Source organism: Cynara cardunculus (assembly GCF_001531365.2).
Source record: "Cynara cardunculus var. scolymus isolate 2C chromosome LG 15, CcrdV1, whole genome shotgun sequence".
NCBI classification, from domain to species: domain Eukaryota; kingdom Viridiplantae; phylum Streptophyta; class Magnoliopsida; order Asterales; family Asteraceae; genus Cynara; species Cynara cardunculus.
This window is the reverse complement of record NC_037542.1, coordinates 16,826,788-16,837,175: the sequence shown is the minus strand read 5'-3', so window position 1 is coordinate 16,837,175 and position 10,388 is coordinate 16,826,788. Positions and strand designations below refer to the sequence as shown.

Sequence of the window (10,388 nt, the reverse complement as noted above, 5' to 3'; positions counted from 1 at the left end):
TAATGGCATGATTAGCAAGACTTGCAGAAACCGATAGTTGTTTAAGATCTCATCCGTAATATGAAACATCACATCCGTAATATGATACGGTTATTGAATAAAAAAAAACGTAAAGTATGAGCAATACATGTGATTCTTTTATTCGTTGGCCTTCTGATACTCAAAATGAGCCAATTTCCATTTGACTAAAGTATACGCCAGAAGGACCATTTTCGGGCAACAAAGCAGCCATTACYGGACCTTTTGCACCTTCTTCGGGGGTAATGAAGCCCGTTTGAGCCGACATATCCGTTATCACGTAACCAGGGTGCGCACAATTTATAAGTATATTGGGATGCTTCTTGGCCATAAGCCTTGTGTAAGCATTGAGAGCAGCTTTCGAGATTTTATAAGCAGACACTGTTAGAGGCCATCCGTTCTCTTCCAATTTATCGGCCTTGAAATCCTTCAAAAACGACTCAACAATCTCATCAACTCGTTCTTCAGTTACATCCTTCATTTCTCGTAGCTCGTTCCTCAACTTCTCGTTATGGATCCACTGAAAGAAGGAAAACAAAATTTTATGTTGTTTTTCTTATTTTCTAATATGTATACATAACGTTTTTTGTGTGTGTGTGTGTGTGAGAAATTGCACGCTTACGAATAACTCTCCGTAAAGGGAGGTGACGTTCACAATTCTTGGTGACTTGGAGAGCTGAAGAAGAGGAAGAAACRCTTCTGTTACTGCTTTAGCTCCGTAGTAATTTGTTTCGACACAAGCTTTCCCCATTTCGTAAGTTTGCTTCACAATACCCGTTAAAAGATGCGCCTTTTCGTCCAAAACTTGCATCTAAGAAACCAAACACCGTATATTTAATGTTACTCCACAAATTCTATGCATATATTAGGAGTGCTCATGAGTTAGGATGATCGGATTGAAGACATTTGAACAATTCAACCTAATGTTTGTGATTTGAAAAATCTCAACCAAACCCAAACCAAAGTGTAATCCAACCCAACCCAAAATGTACAGGTTGGTTGGTTTTTATATCTTGCTACATTAAAATATTTATCTAACCTTGAATATGTTGTTTTATGTATTGTTGATTCCTTTTTCATTATCACCCAACACAAATGTAATAAATATACTTACGAATCCATCTCCGGCTCTAAATTCTTCTTCATTGATAACAACCATTCCCATATGTCCTGCATTATTGACCTGCCCACACAATTTATATTTCAATATTAAAAACAAWTTATTTAATATCGAAARATACRTATTTTTAGAGCCAAGTATACGACAATTACCAAGATATCGAGTTTTTTGAAATGGGTTTTGACGAAATCGACCGCACAAGCAATGCTTTTCGGATCCGTGATRTCAAGTTGATGAAAAACGACATCTGGAAAACCAGAAGAATTGAGTTTTTGAACAACTTCGACTCCAATACTCTCGTCTCTGTCTGTTAATAYGACTYTGATCCCGTTTGAGGCTAGTTGACGACATATCTCGAATCCAATTCCTTTGTTTCCTCCGGTTACAAGTGCACATCTGAAACTCCAAAATAAAAATCGAGCTTGTGAGAAGATTTTTTTTTTTGGATTATATAACAGTTTTGTGTACATTTCTCTCTTTCTCTTTATATACATATACATGTATGTATATACGAGAACAATAACAAAATAAGTGAACATGAAAACGGTCGAATCACTTGTGATTTTACACTATAATTACATGTAAAATTACATACGACTTTGATTGCAACATGAGGTCACGGGCCAAGTCATACGACCGCTTGCCCTAGCGTTAAAATCACATGTGATTCACATATGATTTCGTCGTTCACGTTAACTATTTAAGAAAACTAAAAAATGTCGTTAATGTAGAAAATCATATATGATTCACGTACACATGATTCACATACATGTATATATTCACGTACAAAATCATATATGATTCACACACATACATATATATTCACATACAAAATCAATACAGGTTCAAAAGTAATCTGCTTCCATTTTTTGACGTAAATGTAAAATCACATGTGATTTTATACATTAAACAACTTTTTTCTTGTTTTCATAAATAGTTAACGTTCTCGTTTGAACCTTGATATATATATATATATATATATATAGATACAGAAATCATGAGATGTTATGAAGATGGGTGTACCTTTTGTCTTCCATTGTTGTCATGATGATCACTTGGGAAGTTGATGATCAGTTGGGAAGTTGATGATCACTTTGGAAGTTGATGATCAGTTGGGAAGTTGGGATGGATTATGGAATGAGAAGAAAACAACCTCTCTTATATACTGGATTTCAACTTCATTTCTTTTTCATTTATTTTTAATGCCATATGGATTTTCATGGAAAATAATGTAGTAAGAGCATTAAATCTTTGACTTCCTTTTTTTAATCCAAATACCAAGCGGGTTTTCTATCATCAAAATAAATTATTGGTAACCGTCTTTCGTCTGATAATCATTTATCAGATAAGAGTTTTCTCCTTCATTTATCAAGTAAGATTCTCAATCATTATCATACTCATCTGATAAGACAAGTGACAGTCAGTAAACATTTACTCAGTAAACATAAATGATTTCTTGGATGAATCAGCAGACAATGACTACGTATTTAAGCCGCCTTTTCTTTACCACCCATTAAGATTTCTAAGTCTTATATTTATGAGATTTTATTGAAATCTGAAAAAGAATTAATTAAAACACACACCAAAAAAACACTTCTTATAATATAATAATAAATATTTGATTTTAACTGATATTTTGATTTTAATACATTTTCTTTATTATATTCGTTTTTTTATTATTATCTTGACACAAAATTATATCTGATATCAGTGGAATGTTGTTATATTAAAATTTCATTATTATAATAAAATTATTTATTCGTATTTTTACTTTATTTTTAATTTTAATTTTAATTTGAATTGAAAAATCAAAGATGACATGCTGTAAGAATTAATTATTAATATTTTTTGGTCAAAAAACCTTGTATTAGAGAATTACGATCAATACATATTTGACCCGCCATCTCGACGGGACGTTATCGTCTTCAAGTGGTGAATGGTGCTAAATTGTAGCATTTATATATATATATATATATATATATATATATATATTTTATTAATTTATCATTTAATTATATTTATTTTATATGTATATTAATCGATTTAAGTAAAATAGTTTAAAATCATATTTATATTTTTTATATTTATTAATTAATTTTAGTAAATTAGTTAAAGTTATATATTTATATCTTGTTATACGAACACATTAAATTTAGTATTTTGTGACATGATGTTCCCATAACACCATATTTCAATCCTTATTATGATTTGTACGGAAATTCAAAATTTCTTAACTTACAAGATCTAACACTTCATTTTTATTTTTATGAGCACATAGTTGAAGCTTAGCCGATGGACGAGTGGACCAGCGTCAAACTTTAGTTTCGTTGCCGGCCAGAGCATGGGTGGATGTATGTGCTTGGGATTGGGGTCCTGGGACCCTAACAAAATTAAGTCTACAAAACCCATTTTTTTACTTATAGTTTTTATGTTTCTTTAATCAGACCCGCAATAAAATAAACATAAAGTCCCCTTACTCCCAGTCTAGCCCATAATTCATTTAACCTTCTTCCAGACTTCCACGGGCATGGCTTCACCTTCAGCCTCAGGCTTTACCTTCATTCATCGACAGTCGACCATTGCTTCCTGCTTCCCTTCCTGCACATCGCTTCCGCCCTGTTGGCCACTGCTCCCTCTTCCCTCTTCCGCCTTCCTGCTGCTTCCAGCTTCCTGCTTGCTTGAATCTTGATTCCTGCAGTGCACCTGACCGTGCACTGCCACCTACGGCTGCCGATTGCGTCTATTGCTACTCCAAATTGGGTAAAAACCTAAAGTTTTGATTTCCAATATTTAATTTTTAATGACTTCGATTTTGTTGTTTGCTTCATAATTGGTGATTTGGTGAATGCTTATGTTAGGTTAATTTTGCAACTTTGTAGACAAATGGAAAGGTTAGGTTGATTTTGCAATTTTGTTAGGCAAATGGAAATGTTAGATTAGGCAAATGAAAATGTTAGTTCGTGACCTTAATTCTACCTAAAAACCCACATAAAACAGATGTTTATCATTTATCAACAACAAAATGAATAAACTTATTCTCATACTCCAAGTTCCACAAGACAAATGAATTCCACAAAAGAAAAATAAAGTAACATCCATCCTGCTGAAATGTCATTTTATACTTGAAATTAACATGGGTAGAACCTTTTAGTTAAAATTATGATTGATATATAACCACTTTCTACAGAATATCGACACCAATTGTGGCAATGGATATGGTTTTAGAATGGGCAACTAGTTATTTATCTTCTGAACTTGGATAAGAAAACTAAGCAGGGCTTATCAAGGATAATGTAGAAAGAAGCAAATCCATGTTAGGTTAAATGTTACTATTGATAAAGATACACCATTGATTTTTATCTTGTTATTGCTATTGTCATGAGTAAAGGAAGACGTTTTTGTCCGGCTTGTTTTGATCAATACGCTAATTGGTTGGAGTATGGTGTAAAAACGGATAAAGCTTTTTGTTTGTGTTGTTATTTGTTTAGAGATCATTATGTAGGCAATGTGGGAGTGATATTTTTGTAACGGATGTCTTTAATAGTTGGAATAAAATGGAAAGACGTGGTCTTTATGTCGACGACATTAATAGTTTTCACAATAAAATACTTAAGAAAAGTGAGGATCTAATGAGCCAAGATCGATCTATTGTCGTTGTCTTTCATAAACAAACTGAGAAGGAGAAGAATGAGCATCGAATACGATTAAATGCTTCAATTAAGGCATGTAGATTTTTGTTGAAGAATGCATTGCCCTTTCATGGTCACGATGAATATTTTTAAAGGCATGTTCTTAGAAACATTAGCCTTAATTGATGATTGCAGTGAGGATGTAGGTAAAGTTATATTTAAAAAAATGTTCCAAGGAATAATCAAATGGTGTCTCCAAGTATTCAAAAAGATATTGCTGCTTGTTTTGCAAATCAAATACTCAAATCCATTCGTAAAGAAGTTGGTGATAATGTATTCTCGTTGCTAGTTGATGAGTCTAGTGACGTGTCTAAGAAAGAACAAATGGCGGTGGTTTTACGATATGTTGATGCACGTGGTATTGTTAAGGAGAGATTTTTTGGTATTGTTCATGTGACGATACATCTTTTTCAATTCTTAAACTTGCCATTGATACTTTATTTGTTGAACATGGATTGAGTTTGAAACAGGTAAGATGGCAAGGTTATGACGAAACAAGCAATATGTGCAGTGAGTTCAATGGATTTAAGGCCTTGATCTTGAATGAAAATAGTTCGGCATATTATATCCATTGTTTTGCTCACCAACTTCAATTAGCTGTTGTGGTGGTTTGCGCAATGTGGTGAATGCTTTGTCCAAGCTTAAAGACATGCTTCTACAAAGTTACAAAGATAGAGTGCAAGAAGCAATTGGTAAGTGTGAAATTGAAACTGGAACAAAGAAATACCAAGAGCTTTCTCTTATACGAGCCGGAGATACACGGTGGGGTTCTCATTACAAAACCATTTTGAGGTTGATTGCTTTGTTTCCGAATGTTGTTGAAGTGCTCAAGTGTGTTGAAGAAGACGTGGATAATGGTTTTAATCGCACTCAAGCAACTGGTATTTTAGCATATTTGAAGATATTTGATTTCGTGATTTATTTGCATTTGATGTTTCATATTTTAGAGGTCACAGACTTGTTGTCATGGGCTCTTCAAAAAAAAGATCAAGATATTTTGGAAGCGGTTTCATTGATAAGAGGAACCAAACAGCTATTGTAATAATTTAGAGAAACTGGTTTTGATCCACTTTTGAAGAAAATGTATTCTTTTTTGTGAAGAAAATGGCATTAATGAAAAATCGTTATTCAAAAAACGGAAGACAAAGGACCAACATCACCAATCGTCATTATTAAAAGTTTGATATTTTCAACATTATTGTAGACATGCAAATTCAAGAGTTTGGGAGTTGATTTAGTGAGGTAAGCACTGAATTGCTTAAAAATATAGTAGCTTTGAGTCTATGTGATTCATTCTCGTAGTTCAATGTATCAGATTTATTGAAGTTGAGCGAGTTGTATCCTCATGATTTTAGTCGTATGGAAAAGATCGCTCTTGAGAAACAACTTAAAATGTACTATTTGATTGTGCGTCAAGATGAAAGATTTGCTGATTTGAGTGGTATTGCCGAGCTCGCTAGATTGCTAGTGGAAACAAAAAAACATACAACTTATCCTCTAGTATATCGGTTATTAAAGTTAGCTTTGGTTTTGCCGGTTGATGTCGCAACAGTCGAAAGATGTTTTTCTGCTATGAAGATTGTGAAGTCAGATTTGCGCAAACAAAATCGGTGATGAATTTTTATATATCATGTTAGGTTTTCGAAGAGGATTTGGACCACTTAATCATCTTACACCATTCCATTCAGCAACCGCCAAACAACCCTAACCCTTGGGTCCACAAAAGGGTTTCCCACTTATTTGAGGTGCATTTATAACCAATTGATTTCTTGCTTGATATTTGTTATACATGTTTAGATCATATATATGTTTATATATCATGTTAGGTTTTCGAAGAGGATTTGGACCATGATGATAGTGAAACAGAAGAAAGTTTTGAGGCTGCAAAGCGTAAAACATGGTGTTTTTCCAGGTGATGCTACTACATTTAAATACCTTGAGGTTCGTCGCATCATACTCTCTTCAAATCGTTTAAATACCATTGATCTTGTCTAGTTTTGATTTCACTAAGATCTTTATCGCCCCCAGGCAAAACATTTTGCCCCACGAACCCGTCTACAATCATGATCAAGCAAGGTGACTCCATATCATTTTTGCCCGTCTCTCGATCTCATTTCAAGATCTTTCACATTTAAAGTCTTTCTTTGTATTTCAGGTTTATTGCTGAGTACAGGATCGATGTATCCAAATTGGTTCCCCTAGTGGCAAAGGTTCGATATGTTACTTTCCTTTGGACTTTCGTATGCTTTCCATCAAGTCAAATTGTTTTGGCTAGAGCGCATTGTTGCCGTTCTAGTTGTGTATTAATATTCCAAAAAACTTCAGTTTCAAATTCAAATGAACAAACTAATCGAAATAAAAAGCTGATACGATTTCGTTACAAAGAGTAATAATAAAATGTTCTTATTACATTGATCTTTTTGCAATCATAAATGGGGTTATTTCCGTTTGACTAAAATAGACCCCTGATGGTCCATCATTCGGCAACAAAGCAGCCATTACCGGACCTTTAGCACCTTCTTCTGCAGTACTAAATCCTGTATTTGATGTGATATCTGTTACACAATACCCAGGATGCACACAATTCACTAGAATATTTGGAAACTTTCTTGCCATTAGCCTTGTGTAAGCATTAACAGCGGCTTTCGAAACTTTATAAGCAGATGCGGTCAGAGGCCATCCATTCTCCTGCAACTTATCAGCCTTTAAATCCTTTAAAAACCATTGGATAATCTCGTCGATCCTCTCTTCAGTTAAATGCTCGATATCTTCCAATTCTTCTTTCAACTTCTCATTGTGAAACCACTAAAAAAACAAGAAAATAACGTTCATTTCATGTGAAATTTCTTTACTTTTACGTGAATATGAGTTACTTACGTGTAGGTCTCCGAAAGAGGAGGTAAGATTCACAATTCTTGGCGAGTTAGAGAGCTGAAGAAGAGGAACAAACGCTTCAGTGATTCCTTTGGTTCCGTAATAATTTGTTTTCAAACACTCTTGTCCCAATTCATAAGTTTGCTCCATAACGCCGGTCAGAAGGTGTACATTCTCATCCAACACTTGCACCTAACCGAACCAAATAAACCGTCAAGCTTCTACTGTAAGAAGTACTCGGGAAAAGATCGTTGGTAGTTCTTATTTTCATTTTTATTGTACAAAACTTTCTGTCGTGAAAATTTTCAATGTTGGACTCTTTTTAAACATTATAAATATGTGTATTAATAATTCGAGTATTCAACGAGCTACTTCAGCTCATTAATCTCGAGCTTAAACTTAGAAATTTTCGAAATTCGTGTAGATCTCAAACACAAAATAAATCTCGTTTAATTTAACGAGTCATACTTCTAAATTAAACTTATTTTTTACTCACAATATGTAATCAAATTTATTAAACTCGACGAAAATTGAAAAAAACTGCAAGCGTTGCTACTTGATTCGATTCGACTCAACTCGACTTAAACTTTTTAATTCATTTGTTTCCTTAATTCACTACAACAAAATTGGGTTTATAGGATACCCACAATCTCTAAGCGTCCCAATAAACTGTTTTATAGGACTTAATTTATAAGACCAAAATATAAAGCGTCCTATCTAAAGGTGTTGTAATAAGTTTATGTGACGCTTTTGGGCGTCTTAACAAGTTTTTTAGTACATTTTTAATATAAAGTCAAATTTATTTTTTATAGAACGTTTGTTTTTATAGGACAATTTTTCAAAAAACGTCATATAAACTTATTACAACACCTTTAGATAAGACATTTTTTTTTGTCCTATAAACTAAGTCTTATAAAAAGTTCTATTAGGACGTTTAAAAATTAAGACTTGGAAGTGTCCTATAAATCCGATTTTGTTGTAGTGATTATAAATAAATCATGCATTATGAAAATACTAATTGTTATTAAAATTAAATGTAATAACCAACTAAAGAATGAGATTTTTGCATAGAAATACTTACAAATCCTCCTCCATCTTTAAATTTTTTTTCATTTAAATAAATAACTCCACCTTCTGCTGCATTATTGACCTGCATACAATAATTACATTTTCTTCCATTAAAAAGGACAATTATTAACGGTGTCTGATTAGTTTGAACTTAGCTCCAAAGATTAAAAGTATCAAGAGGTCCCAGATTCAAATCTAAGTAGGAATAAAAATTCCCTTGTGGCCACGGAGGTTCAAATGCGGTGACTCCGGGCTATCTGCAAAGCAGATGGTCACTCTGGGATTAGTCGGCTCTCATAGCGGGTTGGATATCCAGATTAATAAAAGAAGGACAATTATTTCAAAGATATATACATAAAATCCGTGTAAATTTTTTTTTTACAGTGGTAACTGAAAATGATTGTTTATCAAGTGTCTAAATAAGTGCCTACTGAGACGTGGACCGAGTTAGAAAACAACTCCTTTTTTTTGCTGACTCAGTATCTCGATCAATATATCTGTGTCAAAGTGTGTTGGTGAACAACATCCCTTCAAAGTGTTATATATACGGTCACGAAGCTTTCACTTACCAAGATATCGAGTTTCTTGAAGTGGGTTTCGACGAATTTGACCAAACGTGTTATGCTACTTGGATCTTTGATATCGAGTTGATGAAAAAGGACATTCGAAAGGCCGGATTCTTTGAGTTTTTCAACAGATTCAGCCGCTCGACTCTCGTTTCTAGCCGTTAATACGACTTGTATCCCGCTCAAAGCAAGTTGACGACATGTTTCGAATCCAATCCCTTTGTAACTTCCGGTAACAACTGCACATCTGGAATTTCGAAAACAAATATTGAATTTATAAGAACAGTTTGAAGGTTTTTATGAATTATTTTTATGAAATTAAGAAGCTGAAATAATAATATCGATGAAGATGGATGGTACCTTTTGCCCTCCATTAATTAGTCGTCCGAATTGCAATAGAGAAATGAGATAATATTTGTCATATATATACACACACACATGTGTATATATATATATATATATATATATATATATATATATAGGGGAGCGATCAAATGCAAACCACTCAATTTGTACAAACCGTGCAAACCGCATTCAACCAATCATAATTTTTCATTTTGTTCATTTTTTGTAATTATGAGAGGTTGATCGATCATTTTTATTGTGGAGGGTGTTAATTATAAATATTATCATCTTCATTATTTTAATTTTAGAGAAATACATGAAACAGTTTCATTAATGTTAGAGAAATACATGAAACAGTTTCATTAAGTATTATATGAAACAATTTCACAACCATATATGAAACAACTTCATCAAAAAAAGTATTATATGAAACAATTTCACAAGATTAAACAATTTCATGAAAAAATTTCATAAGATTAAACAATGAAATCGACAAATGAAGGTGGTTTGCACGGTTTACACAAATGAAGGCGGTTTTCATATGATCACTCATCTATATATATAAATATATATGTATATAGGGTTGGGTTAACGTGAGACCAAGAGTTTTTCGTGAGACTCGTAAGACCAATTTATGTTCATTGATCAACTTTATAAGTTAATGATCTAATGACCTAAATTGCACGGTGGCAATTTTGTAATTATTGA

The 10,388-nt window shown here is 33.2% G+C and overlaps 3 protein-coding genes across 3 annotated transcripts; 1 reads left to right on the top strand and 2 right to left on the bottom strand.

Moving 5' to 3' along the window:
- Positions 1 to 18: 18 nt before the first annotated feature.
- Positions 19 to 2,272, bottom strand: LOC112527813 (short-chain dehydrogenase/reductase 2b-like). Its single transcript, XM_025138624.1, has 5 exons — positions 2,162 to 2,272; positions 1,291 to 1,534; positions 1,133 to 1,201; positions 641 to 829; positions 19 to 538 (listed from the first exon to the last, which is right to left on the bottom strand). The coding sequence occupies exons 1-5, from the start codon at positions 2,182 to 2,184 to the stop codon at positions 161 to 163; spliced, it is 903 nt and encodes a 300-aa protein (XP_024994392.1). The 5' UTR covers positions 2,185 to 2,272; the 3' UTR covers positions 19 to 160.
- Positions 2,273 to 2,957: 685 nt separating this feature from the next.
- LOC112528615 lies at positions 2,958 to 6,441 on the top strand. Its single transcript, XM_025139635.1, has 6 exons — positions 2,958 to 2,962; positions 3,654 to 3,898; positions 5,117 to 5,209; positions 5,298 to 5,310; positions 5,425 to 5,708; positions 6,143 to 6,441. The coding sequence occupies exons 1-6, from the start codon at positions 2,958 to 2,960 to the stop codon at positions 6,439 to 6,441; spliced, it is 939 nt and encodes a 312-aa protein (XP_024995403.1).
- Positions 6,442 to 7,152: 711 nt separating this feature from the next.
- On the bottom strand, positions 7,153 to 9,757 carry LOC112527282 ((+)-neomenthol dehydrogenase-like). Its single transcript, XM_025137819.1, has 5 exons — positions 9,696 to 9,757; positions 9,339 to 9,582; positions 8,783 to 8,851; positions 7,705 to 7,893; positions 7,153 to 7,632 (listed from the first exon to the last, which is right to left on the bottom strand). Exons 1-5 carry the CDS (start codon positions 9,707 to 9,709, stop codon positions 7,234 to 7,236), a joined length of 915 nt encoding a protein of 304 aa, XP_024993587.1. The 5' UTR covers positions 9,710 to 9,757; the 3' UTR covers positions 7,153 to 7,233.
- Positions 9,758 to 10,388: the final 631 nt, after the last annotated feature.